This window comes from Neolamprologus multifasciatus, chromosome 19 (assembly GCF_963576455.1).
Source record: "Neolamprologus multifasciatus chromosome 19, fNeoMul1.2, whole genome shotgun sequence".
Classification (NCBI taxonomy): domain Eukaryota; kingdom Metazoa; phylum Chordata; class Actinopteri; order Cichliformes; family Cichlidae; genus Neolamprologus; species Neolamprologus multifasciatus.
The window spans coordinates 20,602,047-20,619,999 of NC_140457.1; the positions used below are offsets into that span (position 1 = coordinate 20,602,047).

The 17,953-nt window shown below is 42.1% G+C and overlaps 2 protein-coding genes across 2 annotated transcripts; both read left to right on the forward strand.

Annotated features, from left to right (window-relative positions):
• The first annotated feature begins 365 nt into the window (after positions 1–365).
• LOC146496532 (delta-like protein 4) lies at positions 366–12,578 on the forward strand. The gene is made up of 11 exons (XM_085143715.1): positions 366–6,305; positions 6,387–6,638; positions 7,113–7,170; positions 7,743–8,006; positions 8,799–8,859; positions 9,080–9,210; positions 9,344–9,513; positions 9,775–9,994; positions 10,087–10,828; positions 10,917–11,025; positions 11,127–12,578. The coding sequence occupies exons 1-11, from the start codon at positions 6,252–6,254 to the stop codon at positions 11,130–11,132; spliced, it is 2,067 nt and encodes a 688-aa protein (XP_084999841.1). The 5' UTR covers positions 366–6,251; the 3' UTR covers positions 11,133–12,578.
• Positions 12,579–13,352: 774 nt separating this feature from the next.
• On the forward strand, positions 13,353–16,215 carry LOC146496533 (glutathione-specific gamma-glutamylcyclotransferase 1-like). The gene is made up of 3 exons (XM_085143717.1): positions 13,353–13,810; positions 13,961–13,996; positions 14,725–16,215. Exons 1-3 carry the CDS (start codon positions 13,640–13,642, stop codon positions 15,139–15,141), a joined length of 624 nt encoding a protein of 207 aa, XP_084999843.1. The 5' UTR covers positions 13,353–13,639; the 3' UTR covers positions 15,142–16,215.
• Positions 16,216–17,953: the final 1,738 nt, after the last annotated feature.

The following is a 17,953-nucleotide window of genomic DNA, read 5'->3' on the forward strand; positions in this document are numbered from 1 at the left end:
GTGTGCTACATGTTCAGAATTCCACTCCAACAGCGCTGGGCAGCAAGATAAATAAATTACAGCCCTAACGTGCTAAGTCTACACACATGCTATCAGTGTCATTTATCACCCTCGCTACTAAATCATTGTGGAGTGTATGAGAACACAAACTCTGTGTAGAAAGATTAATTTGCACAGTACAGTAAATTATTCATCTAAATCTACCAGAAATGTGCCAGTGTTGAACAATAACATTGCAAATCCATATTTGTGTATTTTACAAATGCATCAATCCGTTACTATGCCACAAAATGACAGTGAGGAATCACCATTTTTACTCTCTGGATTTGCATGGGGGTGGGGGTGGGGGGTCCCACATAAGGGAGAAATTACTTCTTTAAAATGCAATGAGAGCAGAGCGATGCATTTTTAAAATTAGGTTATATTAAAAGTATGACATCTTTTGTATGAATATGGTCTGGAAGGAATAGCGATCTTGAGACATGTCAGATATTGGACTGCGATATGAAAATTGCTTGTAAGAGGCAAATCAAAGGAGGCAACTTGGGACTCGTGGGGTCAAGTTGGAACAACAGCCCATAGCTATTAGGGCCTGGCAGCGAGGGAGCCTCTCGCGCAACAGGCCTGACATCAGAACAGAGGCCCAGTGGTGTATCACTGCTGAAGCCCATTAGTAAGACACTGTGAGAACATATTCATCACTGTAAACATGAAGCACTTCTACACGGGCTCATCTGCAAGGATTCAACCTCAATGAGCCTTTACTGGACAAACAGGCTCCGCACAGACTTCTGACCACCGTGCTCAGACTCAAGCACCCTCTAAGCCCCTGCTGTCACGTTTTGAGGCTGGGTAAGCATGGAAGTGGGCCTAAATCATGTCAAACATGGCATGGCGCCCACTAATTTGCTGTCCACAGGAACACAAACTGGACGTGCAAATGTATACATGTGCAATCTGTGCACTGCACTACTGTTAATATCGCAGCCAAGCCTTAAGTTGACGTGGATAACAATCACTTTATACAAAAGGGTTTGCATCTGTTGTTTGTCCTGCAGAGTGGAGATGGGTCTGTGTGTGTGCGTGTGTGTGATGAGGTCAACTTCAGTTCAACTCATTAAACAGAATCCAAACAGAAGGTCACATTTCACTCTGACGGCCGCTGATAGTTTCTGGTAGGACCGGAGAGCACAGCGAGGCCTCGCACTACCTGAGCCTTTCGCCTAATAAGCCACTCATCTCAGTGCATTGCACACAAACATAACTCTCCCACGTGTAACTTCCAGCGGGACAAATTCCCAGGAATCTGTGTTTGTGAAATTGAAAGCAAAGGTAGGAAACTATTCATACATACACCGAAAAGGAAAAGGACAACTAGGAACTACAAATCGTCAAAGGAAAAAACAACGGACCCTCCTAAAATATTCCTAGGTCCGTCTATATAAATAAACAATAATAAAGTGTAGTGTACTTTAGAGGTCATGTGCCCCCCCCTTGCCCACTCAGGAAGTGGAGGAAGAACAGCAGATAAGAGATCATTAAGTCTCTGGATAATTAAACCAGAACCAAAGACCCTTATCACACAAGATCACAGCATCTAACAGCGTGGCATGCCAAGGTGAAATTACCAGACGCTAATCACGCTGATGGTGTTCAGTGATTACTGTGAATTTCCCCTGCGGTGACACTGAGGCCAAAACTCTTGCATCTTTGAAGATTAATATTGCCAATTACTTTGACGGCAGTTTCCTGATTCTCAAAGCCCAGTAACTTCAGTGAAATGTGTTTAATAAGAACCATTAAAAAGCTTGTACTGCACAGAACATTAAGGTTAATGCACCTGTTCTCGCCTACCCAATAATCATGAGGTTAGTGTGTGAATTGTGGGACACCAATTCATACTCTGTCTGGTGTCCCCGATTGGCTCGCTCTTGTGGTTTTAACAACCCTCTTCACACCAGCACGTTCTTCCCTCACATCCATTTATCTCTTTCCTCTTCCTGCTGTGCGGTTTTGGCTTGCGTAAAGCAATTATGCTTTGACTTTGGGAAAGGAGGATTTCCTCAAGGCTACAGTAGCTTCTTCCACGCAAACAACTATCCTTGCACTGGCAATCATGCAACAACTGCCTGGACACAAAAACATGTTTGGCTTTCATGCCGTGTCCTTTTCATATTTATTGTCTGTTTGAGGACAATGGTTAAAAAACACAGCGGCAGAAGGGAAATGCATCTGCTAAAAATGCAGCAGGATATGACACTGCTAAGCTCACGTTGACAGATGCGGTGATTATCCAGCATCCCTGCACGTGTCAAAGGCGGAGCTGTTCTGTTGGGATCAATACTGAACATTGAGGGGGTGGTTGGAATAATCACGGACCCTCATGGTGGGAGAACGGAGTGTGCTATGCCGTTTTTTGGAGGGGCATACTAGCACACAGACAGCTGTTACACACATGATCTGGTCCATTTTAAGCGCTTCAAACTGAGCGGAACCTGTTGAACAGGCGTGGCCCTGAGTCATAAATCCTACACTGAAGGCATGCAGGATGCCTTTTAGCTAACAGACATCTTATCAGCAAAGCAAAAACCTTTATTGACACCTCCATGGTTCACGACATGGTGCCAGTGACCACATAGTGTTGATTGTTGTGGTGCAAGTGTGGGGGATTGCTGGCATGGTTTTGTTTTGTCAACAGCTTCGAAGATGGTAGCTGGAAAGTTCCACAACAGCCCCTCGGGCTCCTATTAAACCGGCAACCACAATGTCAGGAGCTTTAAATTAAAGCTGAAGGTTTAAACTGAGTGAAAACAGACATGCAGAGCAATATTTAACATGGTAATTTAGGCCATATGTTCAAAAACTTGCAAACATATGCAGAAGCTGATCAGTAATGACTCTCAGGTCCAAAAGTGTCACATAAATCACGCTGATTTATATTTCATCATGCTAGACATGCACAATCATGCTTTCTTCTCTACAGCTAGAAGCATTTAATCTTTGGCGTAAGCACATAAAATCTTTCTGGAATTTTTTTTAAAGTCTCCCACACTTACAGTAACGTTTTAACAATTTGGGTTTGTATCCTTAAGGGGGTATTTTCTGTATGCTTAGCGTAAAAATAAGAGCTGCTTTGGCTGTGGATGGTGCTGTGAGAGAATGGAACCACCCCTTGTTTTTCTAATTGCAACAGCAGGTGATTTCTCCTCCCAGCCCGGCATGCTTAGAAGCCTCAGATCCACTGGCAGCGCACATCAAAAGCCCCATTGATTGGCCGGACAGATTGGGGCATAGAGATCAAATGTGCTGTAAAGAAGTGTTAAACTGCTGCGCATTAAACAGGCCAGATATCTGAACTAAAAGGGGGCCATCTGTTAGCTTTGTACCTAACTTTCTATTGCACTTTACTAGATTGTTGATACTACTGGAACAATGACCAAGACTGTGGTATCATGAGACAAAATAATGTGATGAAAAGAAAAAAAATGCTTCCAACTGGATCTAAAACTGACACATGACCCCACTGAGCTTAATGTTTTCATATCAGTCAAGTGAATTTTCACTTAGGTATAAGGTTCATTGTCCAGTGCAAATTTACAGTAAATGCTTTCTTAAATGAAAAATTCATTTAAGAAAGTCTTTGATCCCTGTTAACTTCACGAGGGACACAATAGGCTCGATGTGTTTTGTAAATAACAAGTACAACAGTGTATTGACAGTGGTCGCATACTTTTGAGTAAGCATGCTCCGACTCATATCCTCACACGTGTTTAATAAAAACAAACAAACAAGCAAACCTCCTCTATAAACCTACAAACAGTGCACACCTGATTGGATGGCCGGCCTCTTAAAATCTATAACGTATGAGCAAGGTTTCCTGGGACAAAATGAATAAATAATTGAGACTTCCGATGATCTAAACAATTGCATCAAGCACTTTCTCACCAATAGCAGCTTGCCAATAAGTCCAAAATGAGTCAGCAGCCGCTTTCATATCTCTTCATTTTCCAGTCAAAATGTTATTTTTAGGATTTGGATGCCAGCTGAATATATACATAGAACAATCACGAGTCGGCTTTACAAAATACTGTCACAAAGAAAAATGATGTCCCAGGCAAGGCCGCAGATGAAACTGCTGTGGGCCGATGTCTGTTTCCATGGTTGTGTTTATTCTAGAGCAGCACAGCAGAAAAGACTCTGTTATCCTATTGTTTGCATTGGCCAGGAGTAAATAACTCATAGAGCTAAGGACTAAAATGTCCTTATTAATCGAGGTCAGGGTTTCTCCCCATTTAGATAATAGTAACAATAATAATATAACAACAGTGATAAAATCACAATTTGTAAATATTAACAAAGTCTGGTGAGTGCATCACCCCAAAGGCACTTCTCCGTATTTCAACCAAGCCAGCGTTTTCACTTGTGTTGCACCAAGACGTTCCAATCCAAGCATCGCTGCTTGTTTAGCACAGTCCAATTACTTTACAAGGAATTGAAACCTGAGCTGCACTTGAGAAACCTTAGCCAGACTCCATCAAATATTAAAGTGTACGGGTGTTTTGATGTGTATGAAGGGAAGGCAGGCACACCATTACACATGTCTTAAGAGATTGATGAGGCTCTAGAGTCTGTGGGAGCCATATATACCAGCGAGATGCCCTGTAGATAAGCAAATTCGGGTCCTTTTTGACACAAAGCAGAGCAAGAGTGCATAGTTTAAAGCAGGCACTGTACGAGGCTGCACTGATGCACCACTGCAGGATCTGTGTGATTCAGTCAATGGTGGGAACGCCAAATGCCTCAATACAGGAGAAGTATGAGATGTCTGGGTCTATTACTCACACTCCTCCAAACTCAATGGTCCATTGTCTCTGCCCAAAAGTGGAACCTCAAACCTATAAGTCAAAGGTGGGGGGGGGGGGGGGGGGGGGGGGTTTAAAGATGATGTCATCTCTGCAGGAGAGCCGTTCAGCCACACACCTTCATGGCCAGGGAACAGTTACTAAATCCTGTTCCCTCACTGTAAATCCTCCCAGACAAGTTGGCCTGCTGCAGGGGTGATAAAGGTAACAATGCCTGCGCTCAGCGTGAGTTTTCATGAGATAAAATTGCATATGGCGTGTGAATTTATTTGCTCTGCCGCCTTCATATACTGCTTTGAGTTCATTTTTCTTTTCCCTCTTGGAACAATTATGCACACACTTGAAAGAAGAATACTGTTTTTCACCTGCCATGTGGATGTTAGTTCAACAAACAGTGCTCAGCTAGAGGACAATCTCAGCTTTGTGTTTGTCCACACATAAGCGTTTCACGTGATAACTGCCCATTTATAGAAATGGACTTAATATTTTACTTTATATGAGGGTCTTGGTCACAAAAATCGTAGGTTCCTCATCTGATTTATGAGTGACACCACGTGCTTAAAATTTAAGTCCATTTTTGGAGGGCTGTCTCCTGCTCCATCTTCTAAAATAAACACAGGGGAAAAGAAAGAGACACAATCAGTGACCCCTGAAGACAGCAACAGTGAATCTAGAAATTCTGGATGCCTGAAAGCTTCATCTATATTAACACTATGAACCCCCCTCCCCCCGAAAAAAACCCAACAACCTGCTGTTGAATTTTAGTTTACGCATAAACAGCGTATGAAAGCACAGAAAATCGCTTCTTTTAAGCAACAAACTCCTCTAAAAATCATTATACATGTTAATGACACTCCATGTGTGAGAGAGAAAGAGAAACACACACACACACCAAGAAAAAAAAAAAAAAAAGTGGAGAGGGGAGTGGGCGGTGTTTACCCACTGACATTGTCTGTAACGGCGTATAAAAACTGAGGAGGGACGTCAAGCATCCTTCACTAGGAGTCACTATGCGCTGATGCTCCGCCACATGCCCGCATCACTGTTGGCAAAACAAGGCTCACATCAGCACAGCAAACTCAAACAACAACTAACCGGCACGATGGATGGGCAACATAAAGACCGCAGAATGAGTCACTTGTGGATATTGACGTTACTGATATTGGTCTAACCTCAAGCACACGGATAACTCGGTCTTTTCCCAACTTCTTCTTCTGGATACTGATTGTGGAGCTGGATCTTGTCCTACAGGCTTTGGAGGAAAAAAAAAAGAAAAGGATTCTATTTATTCTGATCACTTTATTTTATTATCACTGCATTTTTGGAATAGGAGCGTCTTTTTGTGGGAGGACAAACTGTTTTTTAAGGATACGCACATAAAACTAAAGGATGGCCGTTTGGTTCACATCTGTCCTCGCAATAGTTATTACAGTATCTACTCAGGTATTTTTGTTTTTTTAAATCTTTGCGTTTATATTTTGGAAAAAATGTATTTTTCTGTGCTCACTCTTTATTTCCGTCTAGGTTTTCGGAACGGGTGTGTTCGAGATAGAGCTGAATCATTTTCAGAACACGAAAGGTTTGCTGGCAAACGGGCTTAGCTGCGGCATGAGTGGCTGCAGGACTTATTTCAAGGTTTGTTTGAAGAACTTCCAGAAGGAGGTGTCACCTGGAAACTGCATATTTGCCAACGCCAGCACACCTATTCTGGGCACCGACTCCTTCAGCATCCGGCCGGACGCCAGGCTACGCCTGCCGCTCAACTTCACCTGGCCGGTAAGAGCACCTGTCCTGTCGGGCGCACTCGTTTGACGCTTTTACGCAGAAACCAAACCAAATCTACACCGCGCGTTTAAAAATGCGCTCTTCACAGCTGATAAGTGCTGAAAAATGCTTCTACCAAACAACACTCTGAAATATATTTTGCATATAGTACTTAGCTTTTGTCACGCCAATTAAATGCAACGTTTTTGTGCCATTTAAACTACGCTTAAGGGTCAGAGGACTTGTTTTATCCTTTGCCTAAAACTGAGTCTGCGTTCAACTATGTGAACTCATGTAGGACACAATCCAGTCCCTATATCTGTTGCATGGATCATTTGAATTAAGTGCAACTGCTTTCTTTTATATATATGTAAAGTGTTGTGCCCCTTTACAGGACCCCAAACCCCTGTTTCATCCAAACAAAGCTAAAGATATGAGATCTTCAGGTTGTTTTGTGACCATTGTTTCCCTCATTTGTCCCCACAGGGTGCTTTCTCCTTAGTTATTGAAGCCTGGTATTCTCCTGCAGCGGAGCAGCCCGGAGGTGAGGAGCTGTTTATTGGGTTTTCGCCACTAGAGGGAGGCATTGTGGGTGTAACTTGCTTTACTTGTTACTGAATAGTCCGCTTTTATCAGAAACGTGATGAACGTATGAAGTGCTGGCAAACGCATCTGGCGTTTCAGCGTCATGGGTTCGTGTTTGTTAGGATGTCATGAGTCACACGACAATCCTTTGCAATCAAATCTCGCCAAACACAATCGTACTTCCCTTGATTTATTTTTGGCAGGCATGGGAAAGTGTACATCGCTTAAGTGAGAATTTGAAGCCTTGCCAAAAGTCCCATGACAGGCTTTTCCTGGATTTTACACCTTTTTTTTCTTTTTCTTTTTTTTAAATCTCTGTGAACGCGGCGCATAATGGCGAGAAGTGACGGCAATGGGAATTTGAGGAGGCCTTTTAAGTATGCCTCTTAAATTGTGTATCGTGTTAAAATTTATAATTGTTAGATGTATTAACGTCATAGAGCAGCCTAAATTTTAAACAGTCCCTCATGTGAGCCAGTTTGTGGCCTAAATAGGATTAAATGTTTGGGGTTTTTTCTGTTTTATTCACAGATACCACCAACCCCGAATTCTTGATTAGTTATTTTACCATCCAAAGGCAGTTGGGAATAGGGCGTGAGTGGTCCAAGGATGTGCTCAGCGGGAGGCAGACGGAGCTACGTTACTCATACCGGTTCATCTGCAATGAAAATTATTACGGGGCCACTTGTTCCAAAAGATGCGCTCCAAGAGACGACCGTTTTGGCCACTTCACCTGCAAGCCTGATGGGGAAGAAGCCTGTCTGCCGGGATGGAGGGGAGAATACTGCCAAGAACGTAAGCAAGAGTGAAGACACCATATGGGCACTTTTCTTTGTTTGTATAAAAGGTCATGAGTCAGATTTCAGGAAGGCTGCTTGCGCATTAGTCCTGAAGGGAGCAAAAAACACAGGCCATTAACAGCTTTATATTAGGTATTAACAAAGGAAGATAAAGGAGGTTCTGTACATTTATTTTTCTCTCAATCCTTCCAATTTTTCTTTTTCTTGACTTCATTTGGCCCATATTAAATGACCTGTTAAGCCACAAGATCACAGGTGTGCGTGTGACGCGAGGAAGCAGGGCACAATTTGCGCACAAGTGAGGTTCAGGTGAAATCTGACGACAGCCAACTTGATGCTGCTTTCTTTCTGGGCGCGTGCGATTTAATCCAGGGCGGTGGTCGCTCGGCAGCACGCGTCGGGGTTAATCGCGGCATTATCGCCCGCCACGCGCCACTAAATTGCAGGCCCTATTGTGGAGGCGGTGTCGGGCGGCAGCTGCACACGGGGCTCGAACAGTGCGCCCGCAACAATGGGGCAGCTGTCCTGCTTCCCCCCTTTTCTTTCTTTTTTTTTTTTAGAGCAAACATCTGCTCCGCTCTAACCAACAGTGCAAAAAATAAATTAATGAAAAATTAAAAATCACGCAAAATCAGTGTGCCTCGCGACACTCAACAGGAAATCGTTTTTATTGATACACCAGCGAGTAAAATAAATAAATAAATACTGTTTTAATAATTGCCTAATAAGTTAATAACATTAAATTACCACCACCACCACCCCCCCCCCCTCTCTCTCTCTCTCTCAGCAATCTGTCTTGAAGGCTGCAATGAAAGGAACGGAAACTGCACATTACCTGGAGAGTGCAAGTGAGTATTCACTTTGGTTTGCTGTCCCTCCACAATTAGCCAACGGAAAGGGTAAATAAAAGTCACCCCTACTCATGAGAAATATAAAGTATTCAAAGTACAAAGGGACCTTTTTTCATTATTGTTCCCCTTTTGTCAGGCTTGTTGTAGCTCTTGTATGTGAGTGAGCAGATGAAAGTTGATTTGTGTGTGATCCAGCTATTATATTTTGTGTGAACAGATGCAGACAGGGCTGGCAGGGTCTCTTTTGTGATGTGTGTAAAATCCATCCGTCCTGTAAACACGGTACCTGTAAAGAGGCTTGGCAGTGCAATTGCAAAGAAGGCTGGGGGGGCATCTTCTGTGACCAAGGTGAGTGAATTAGAAAGCGGCTCCAGACGTCTTTGTCTCGTAGGATAATGCAAAAAGCGGAAAATGTGTGGCTCATTTGATGCAATCCCTCCTTTTGGTTCCAGTAATCACGTTTCCTCCTGTTTGTTTACAGACCTGAACTACTGCACCCACCATAAACCCTGCGCAAACGGGGCCACGTGCTTGAACACAGGCCAGGGCAGCTACACCTGCACCTGCCTGCCAGGCTTCACCGGGGTTAACTGCGACTCGGAGGTCAGGGAATGTGACAGGCAGACCTGCCACAACGGAGGTCGCTGCCTGGTGAGTCCGGAAGTCTCTCTCTCTCCTTTCCCACAACACAAGCTTTCCTGTTTTTGTTTTTGCCTCCGTCTATCTGCTTGTCCAGGAGGATGCTATCGATTGTCAAGTCAGTGGGTGACCCAGTTCACAGACGATGTACTGTAAATAGAATTTGGTCTAAGGATAATGGGGTTTGTTGGGGCAGTCGTGAACAGGATGTGATAAAAAACGTCTGACACGGATGGTTTTTTTTTGATAAACTTTATATCTTTTCTCCTGCAGGACTCTGAGGATGGGTATAGGTGTGAGTGTCCGCAGGGATTCGAAGGACAACACTGTGAACACAGGGTGCTCACTTGTGCAGACAAACCATGCTTCCAAGGTGGCACATGCCAAGAGAGGGATAATGGCCGTAGTTACACATGCGAGTGTCCACCAGGATACACTGGACTTAACTGTGAGAAGAAAGTGGACAAATGTACCTCACTGCAATGCACCAATGGTAAGAGACCAGACGCACATCACTGCAAAAGCATGTATGGTGCTGTATTTCTACATCAGCAGTAATCAATAATGATGGTGTTTTTTGCACAGGTGGACACTGCGTGGTCCACGGTAACCTCCGAGTATGCAGCTGTCGCTCAGGTTTCACGGGACCACGCTGCGAGATCAACGTCAACGAGTGCGCCGCAAACCCCTGCGCAAACGGCTCCACCTGCATAGATCGCATCAATGACTACACCTGCACCTGTCCCCTAGGGTATACAGGCCGCCACTGCGACAAGCCCACAGACTACTGTGCTTCTCAACCCTGCCTCAATGGAGGGACTTGCACCACAGGAGCCAAAGGCCAGTCCACCTGCATCTGCCCGGCCCATTACAGCGGCCCTCAGTGCCAGTTCAACAGTGAGCATCAAGCCAACACCCCCAGCCCCACAATAAGCTGGGAGTCCAGTGAAAAGCAAAAGTTGGTAGCCATCGTTTTGGGTGTGGGCGTAGTGGCTGCTCTGTTGCTTTTGTGCATGGCAGTGGCAGTGATGGGGCACATCAAGAAGCAGAAGGATAAGGAGCAGGACTTGGACACCATGAACAACCTCTCCAAGGTTGACCTTCAGAAGGAGAACCTCATCTCTACTCTAGAGCTCAAGAACACCAATAAAAAGTTTGAATTGGAGGTGGACTGTCCCAGGGAAAAGTCTAATCACAAATACATCAACCACTACCACCTGGACTATAAACCCTCCGCGAGGTACAAGGATGAACTGTCCCTTGTGGACAAAGATGAAAACTGTGAAAAGTCAATAGAAGACACGAAACATTTAAGTAGAATGTACAGGTAGGTAGATGAGAAGACATGCATATGTTGACTTATACCACCATGCACTGTTTTTGTGCCGTGTGCCTGACATGTTGTGTCTTTACAGTGAGAGACCAGAGTGTAGAATATCTACAATAAGTTCTTCTGGAGATTCAATGTACCAGTCTGTCTTCGTAATAGCAGAAGAGAAAAATGAATGCATCATTGCAACTGAGGTAAATCTATTTACTTGTTCCAGCCCTTTAATAACTGGTCATTTAGATCTTGCACGTGTTGCTGTGATTGTCACTAAATGTTTGGACTCCGTCTCTTTCAGGTATAATAAATTGAATATATTATTCATCGTCAACATTGGATTTCTTGTGGACTGTTTACAAGTGTGGAAAGACTGGGATTTATTTAAACGCAAGTTGCTGCTCTTGAAAACTTGATAACTGGATAGAGCTTGTGTGCTCTCTGAATGCAATAGAAGTAAAGCTACTAATCTATGTGCGAATGTAAAGACTAGGATTTCTTTTTTTTAAAAAGAAGGGAAATAATGAGCCAATCAGGCTTGCTCTCGCAACCTCGTCCGCTCTGTTCAAGTTCCTCCGAGGGCAACGGGCCAAGATGCGTGTGCCCGCATGCTGATTGGAAGAAGTGGGCTATCCCGATGGACGCTTTCCATCTTATTGCAGTAATCGGCAATCAAACAAATCAACTCACCGCCAACGGGAATGTGGATTGAGCCGTCTTTTTTTCCATTTCATCTGACCTGCGACACGCTATGCAAACAAAAACCAGCATTGTGCTAAAGAAGAAAAGAAAAAGGGACTGAAAAACAAAGAAAACTACTGAAAACGGTTCATTTTTGAGAGATGTTTAGGATTATCGTTTGAAAATTCAATCCGTTTTATAAAGAATGTATTCAGCCTTGATCACAAAGCCTTATACCCCCTTTTAAAAGGGAATTGTTGTGCCCTGCTTATCTTGATTTCTTTGCACAACCCCATGGAGGTAACAGTGAAAGATCAAATGATGCAATATGCTAAAGCGCCGTGCAGGGAAAACTCATAATAAGGCCTTGTTTTACTTTATGCAAAATCCCCCTTAAATAAAGACAAAGAAATACATGTTGTGACTATCGTACCGAGAACGCCTTCAATGGAAATTACTGAATCAATAATGTTATTTTGTAAGATTAGTATTTCATTAGTAATTTAAGTATACGAAGCACTGATTTGTCTCTTTCTATGTTTTATAAGATTATTTTGTAAATAGTGTATATTTATATGTTGAGATTAGAAGTATGACTTGTACATCTGTTTTTAAGTTGATGCCTCGCAAAGGTGAATATATTTTTTAAGTGTTTTTGTTTTGGTGTTTTTATTGTATTGTTATTATTTTTGCTATGAAAAGAAACAAGAACTACATATCTGGTACACTGTTTGTTTGTTGGTCTTCGTCGGTTGAGTGTCCATCTGGTCGAATAGAGATCCTAAATTAAATGTTGGAATCATCTAGAAGCTTTATTTGTGTCGCCTGGTGTGAAAGTGACTTCATTGTCTATAGATGCAGTAATATTTGGCCTGGTAGCTTCTTCTGATGATACTATGTCTATGAGATCTGTGTCTGCGTGATATGAAATCATTGTGCTAGCAATCATTCAGTGGGCAGCATTGTAATTGGCAGGAAATGTAAGAAAATACTCAAACAAAAAGATCTATATATATATATTTAAAAGTCTGTATGTCATAATAAAGAGTCCTTGTTGTCTTTTCTGCTTAAATGGATCTTGGAACTGCTGCATCTCTTGATATCTGTCTATAATGATCAATAATTGATTCTTGTAGCTGACTGAAAGGTGAAAGGTGTGAGAAACACAGCAAAACTAGTGCGCGGAGAAAATCTATATGTCCTCGAACTAATGGCGCATGATCACAGCAAACAAAGGGCCCCACAGCCAAGGCTCCATGATGCACACAGGGACTAATAACAATTGCACCGTCTCTTTGGAGATCTAACACTTTACTTACTCAACCCAGCCTACAGCCAATATCAAAGCACCAGGCTGATGTTTCTCTCAAGTAAAGAGCCATGTCTTTCCCAACCACCTGGTGGCGGTAGGTTTTATGTGAAGTAACAAGAAAGTAGTTCTCTCCTTTCTTAACCCATCAAATATCATCCTCGCCGACTTACAGAGGACAAACTGATCTCAGTTATCAGCCACTGCGGTGTTAAGCTCGTCTATAGAGAACACAGACACCTAATGAGCTTAAGAGAGCACAGATATAACAGTCCCGGCTATTTATAGGTAATGTGATTACCTCTGCACTATGAGTTTGACCCTATGCTGTATTTTGAAAGTGCTCATAAAGATTAAAACGTTAGAAACAAAGACAGTTTCTTTCTTTCTTCTTCTCTTTAAAATATATCTGCTTATTCTTCTTATTTCCCTGCCCCGGGTGCTTGCGTGTTCTCATGCGCAACGACTCAAAACTTAGGCGAGGCGTCGCCACAAAAGAGCCCCGCCCCTTCTATTTAGTTGGCCAAGGTCGTGTCTCTCTGACGTACTCTGATCAACAAATACACGTGTGTGCACATCGGTATACTAAGGAGGAATGTAGAGTATTTGCATTTTGATGACACCCACTAATTACTGATGCCTCGCTTCATTGTGACGTGAAAGATGGTTCCTCCTTTCAGCGCTTTATTTATCTATATAGCTATATATAGGAGCAGCCCGATGTATGAGACTCTATGAGGTCGTAGAAGACTGGAAATAACATCGAGCAGCTACTTGTGGACTTTTTTTTTTTATCTCTTCCCAAACGAAGTTAAGTGCCTACAATGAAACCTCGGGACATTATAAAGGAAAAGAGCAGCCTGTGGATATTTGGCTATGGCTCCCTAGTGTGGAAACCCGATTTTGAATACAAGAGAAGAAAAATAGGGTACATTAGAGGATACAAGAGACGGTTCTGGCACGGAGATGACTTTTATCGAGGGGACAAGGAAAAGGTGAGATTTGCAGCCACACCTGGAACACAAGTATTTCCTGCTGATTCTGATCCTTTAGGAGTTCGCTCGTGCATTTTTAGATGTATGTTGTTGTGAAGTATGAAGCATTTTCTTGTTGGTTGTTGAGTTCTCTGTTTTTGCTCTCTACAGCCAGCCAGAGTTGTCACACTAATAGCAGATGAGGAGGTGAGTGAACCACTTAAATATTGAATGTGTAAGTAAAGCAGTGGATTCAGAAGTTCTATAATCCTTAAAAAGTAAAAGTAAAAGTAGGTTTGGAAAAAGACTTTAAAAGGAACTAAAATCAGATGTGTGAAGTTAAAAATATCTTCTTCTTCTTCTTCTTTTTCCAATGTCAGCACAACAAGCCCGATGAGGCTGTGTTGTTTACTCAGACTGGAATGTCTGACTGTGAATCACTGGTCTTCTTATATGTTTTGCAGTACAAGTGACAAATAAAAACAAATCACAAGTAATAACTCTGCTCCTACCACTAAGAGCCCAGAAAATAATTAGCTAACCGGCCAGTTTCCACCTTTCTGATTATGAGTTTTTGTGTGACGTGTTGCAATAAACTGTAACTGTGGCATGATAAACAGGGAAAAATGTTAAACCCATTATTTACTGGTTGTCTACTGTTTGTTCTACAGTTTAATGTTCTAATTTCTATTAAATTCTGGCACTGGGTCAAGCAAAAAACTGGACTTTGAATAACAAATAACAAATTTCCCACGTGTGGGACTAATAAAGGTTATCTTATCTTATCTTATCCTATAGGCTCAATCAATGTTGTTTGACAAACCAAAACACTGTCGTTTAATTTTTAGGTTTTTCTCTCTGTATATGTTCACAAAGTCAAGTCTTGCAAGTGTTGCAAACTAGTGTATCAAGCTCCACCTGTTTGTACTCTGCAGGCTTGCACGTGGGGCGTAGCCTATGAAGTGACTGAGTGCCAGGTCGAAGCGTCTCTTCAGTATTTAAACATGAGAGAGGTTGTCCAGGGCGGGTACATAACAGAGATGGTGGAATTCATCCCTAAAGACTTTCACGGTTCAGTGTTGTCCCTTGTGTACATCGCCACACCTGACAACCCCATGTACCTGGGGCCGGCCTCGGATGTGGAGATTGCCGCCCAGATTGCCATCTGCAGAGGCAACACCGGCCGCAACATTGAGTACCTGGTCCGCCTTGCAGAATTTATGAGGCACCACTGTCCGGAGGTGGCGGATGAGCACCTTTTCTCTATCGAGACAGCTGTTTTGAACATTTTCAGCAACTGCAGAGAGCTCAGATCCAACGACAGGAAATCCCTGCTGCTGGAAGTTGTATAAAGAGTAAACTCCGCTTTTTATGAAAATAATTTTCATTTTAGTGGAAAAACAAATTAAGTCTTGGTAAATATTTCAAGGGTAAATGGTGCTTAAAAAGGAAATACTTTATTTGGTTTCAACTAAAAGGGAGAAAACTATCTCATGTCACTCGGAAATCTATGACATTCTCATCTCATCTCATTTTTCAACTGCACACTTTAATATGCAGGCGATTCTCATTGTATTTCATCTTGCACACAAAAATCAGCAGGTCATGTTTTTAGTTTTTGAATAAAAACATACAAATCTGTATGAGAAAATTGTGTTCGGGATTTCCTTCCCTGTTTATCTAGTCTCATATACATCTCTTACATTTTGTCCGTGCATACAGACCCTCCTGATTCATATTCCCACATCATATCGCCAAAGAAAGCCGCCTCTGGCATTGTGAAATTGCTGACTTTTCCTCAGAGAGCTGTTAAAAGCATGGGCCAAGAATCTTTAAGACGCTCTTTTGTGAATTTATATTAAATTGGATGCAAGAAACTTCAAAGCCTCTCTATGCAGGTTCTTGTGACTTATAGAGTGCTTTAAAACTATTTTCCTTTTACGGTTATGTTTATGGAAAACATAACCGTAAATTATGTTTTCCAAGTGCCAAAAAAGGTAGCAAAGCAGTAAAGGCTGCATATTTTCACAGTTTGTTCAAGACTTTTAAGGTGTCATGTCAGCAGATCGTCAGAATTTAGTCCTACAGAAAAGGAGATTAGGTACAAATAATAATAATGAACAAGTCTTCAACTTATAAATGAACATACTTAGTGTATTCTGACGGGGAGGACACGAAACTGAAAATACTGACACCGAGATGTGGACCTTAAACACAACACAGTACACAGAGATGAGCACAGAGAGAGAGGCAGAGAGAGAGAGGCAGAGAACAAGGATAAATACAGAGGGGATGAGGAGAACACAGAACACAAAGGACGGGAACACGGTACCAGAACAAACACCACAATAAAAGCATGGACACAGGGGGAATCCAAATACCAAACCAAACAATCCAATGAACATAAGGAACAAAATACAAAACCACAGGAAAACTGAGAACACTGGGTCAAAATGACCCAGGACCATGACAGTAAGACTAAAAAAGTATACATATATACTCCACATATATCTGGTGTATGGACAAGTTTATAAATGCATAATGAGGAAAATATTATAAATAAGTGATTACCCCTGCGCCCAGCATGCACTTTCTATTGTTGTTACTATGGTAAATTTTTCCAGCATTACATCAAAGAACAAAAGTGTTCCAAAAGAGATTCAGCGATGGTCTCTGTTAGGTACAAACCACTGTCCAAGGTACAACGATAGTACCTGAAAGAGCATCACCCAAATGATAAGCCGGGGTTGACCATACAGTGGCCCAATAAGACACTGTTTGCGGAAAAACTGTAAAGCAAAGCGAGCTACCAGTGTTGTCTGAGATGCGGCGTTTTCATCAAAACTAATGAGATTATCCAGATAAACAAGACAGAGTCATGTGTTTGTTAGTGGTTTTCTACACCACATGTGGTCACATGTGGTACACAGAAACCTGGTACTGTGCAGTCCTGGTACAAGCTGTTACAGACAAACATGTCAGATGACCGCGATGACTCAGAAAATATGAGTACTCGTTTCCCTTCAGTCCACACCCACACCCTTTTAATTTTTACTATTCATGAGTTCAATAAAGAAAAAGAGGCTAATTTAATTGAGAGTTTCTGTTTGCACAGCATTCAGTTTCTTCTTTTTTTTTTTATTCTTCTTCCAGTCTATTCTTCAACGTATAAGTAAGGCTGGACCTCTACTTCTTGGCATGTTAGGATTTGAAGACACTAATACCTGTTGGGTGCATCCTTCCCCAGCTGGCACAGCAAGCCTTTATCATAAAGTTCTTTCATTCTTGAGTTTTTATTCATTTTTGTGCTTGGTTAGGTTTAAGCATCAAAACTACTTGGGATAAGTAGTTATTGTAGTATGTTGTAGGAGGGTTGTTTTCACACTTAAGCTAAGGAAAAAATGACACTGACATGGATCTGAGGTCTAGGCGTACACCTGATTACTTTTTCCATGCATTTAATTACACAAACTCAAGACAGCCTGAGTCACACGAAGTCATCGGCAATCACACGCTGTGTGCTCAATCTAAAGTATAATTATGGGAGCTACGAAAACTGGTAACAGATAACATTTAATGGACTGATAGCATTCAAAGCAGATGACTGCATGATATACCGCTTACTGTGGCATTAACAATAAAGATAAGTCCGTCAATAAAACCTCTTTACCATACCAGTGTTTGGCAAAGTGCAGAGGAAATGTGAAACCTAGGATCAATATTCTTAGGAGGTAATTCTTCACCAGCATATGTGCAAACATCTCCATATGTCTGACATTTTGCATTCTTTTTTTACTCTTAATTGCATTGCTATTTAAGCCCACAGAATTGGTTCTATGAAGCTTTTTCTTTTAATAAGTAAATTAAAAAGTAATGTGCATATTTGTGCTCCATGTGCATTGTGAACCAAAATTTTAGGAAATTATGTTGTTAAAAAAGATGCCCTAGTTGTAAAGAACATTGACAATAACACAAAGAGACTGAGGTCATGTGCTCAGCGTGTTCAATCTGGTCTATCCACCGCTACACAGAACAGTTGTCACGTCCCTAAAAAACATTGTTTCTTGTGTTTGGAGCCTCCACCTGCATGCTAATGTGTACTCAATCTGAACTCTAACTCTTGACCTTGGTTTGGTCAGTCAATGTCTGATGGTCACCTTGGAA

Coding starts and splice junctions, on each gene's coding strand:
- LOC146496533 (XM_085143717.1), top strand. CDS start 13,640: ATGAAACCTCGGGACATTATAAAGGAAAAGAGCAGCCTGTGGATATTT. Junction 13,811..13,960: donor ATCGAGGGGACAAGGAAAAG/GTGAGATTTGCA, acceptor TGCTCTCTACAG/CCAGCCAGAGTTGTCACACT. Junction 13,997..14,724: donor CACTAATAGCAGATGAGGAG/GTGAGTGAACCA, acceptor TGTACTCTGCAG/GCTTGCACGTGGGGCGTAGC.
- LOC146496532 (XM_085143715.1), top strand. CDS start 6,252: ATGGCCGTTTGGTTCACATCTGTCCTCGCAATAGTTATTACAGTATCT. Junction 9,211..9,343: donor GGGCATCTTCTGTGACCAAG/GTGAGTGAATTA, acceptor GTTTGTTTACAG/ACCTGAACTACTGCACCCAC. Junction 10,829..10,916: donor CATTTAAGTAGAATGTACAG/GTAGGTAGATGA, acceptor GTGTCTTTACAG/TGAGAGACCAGAGTGTAGAA.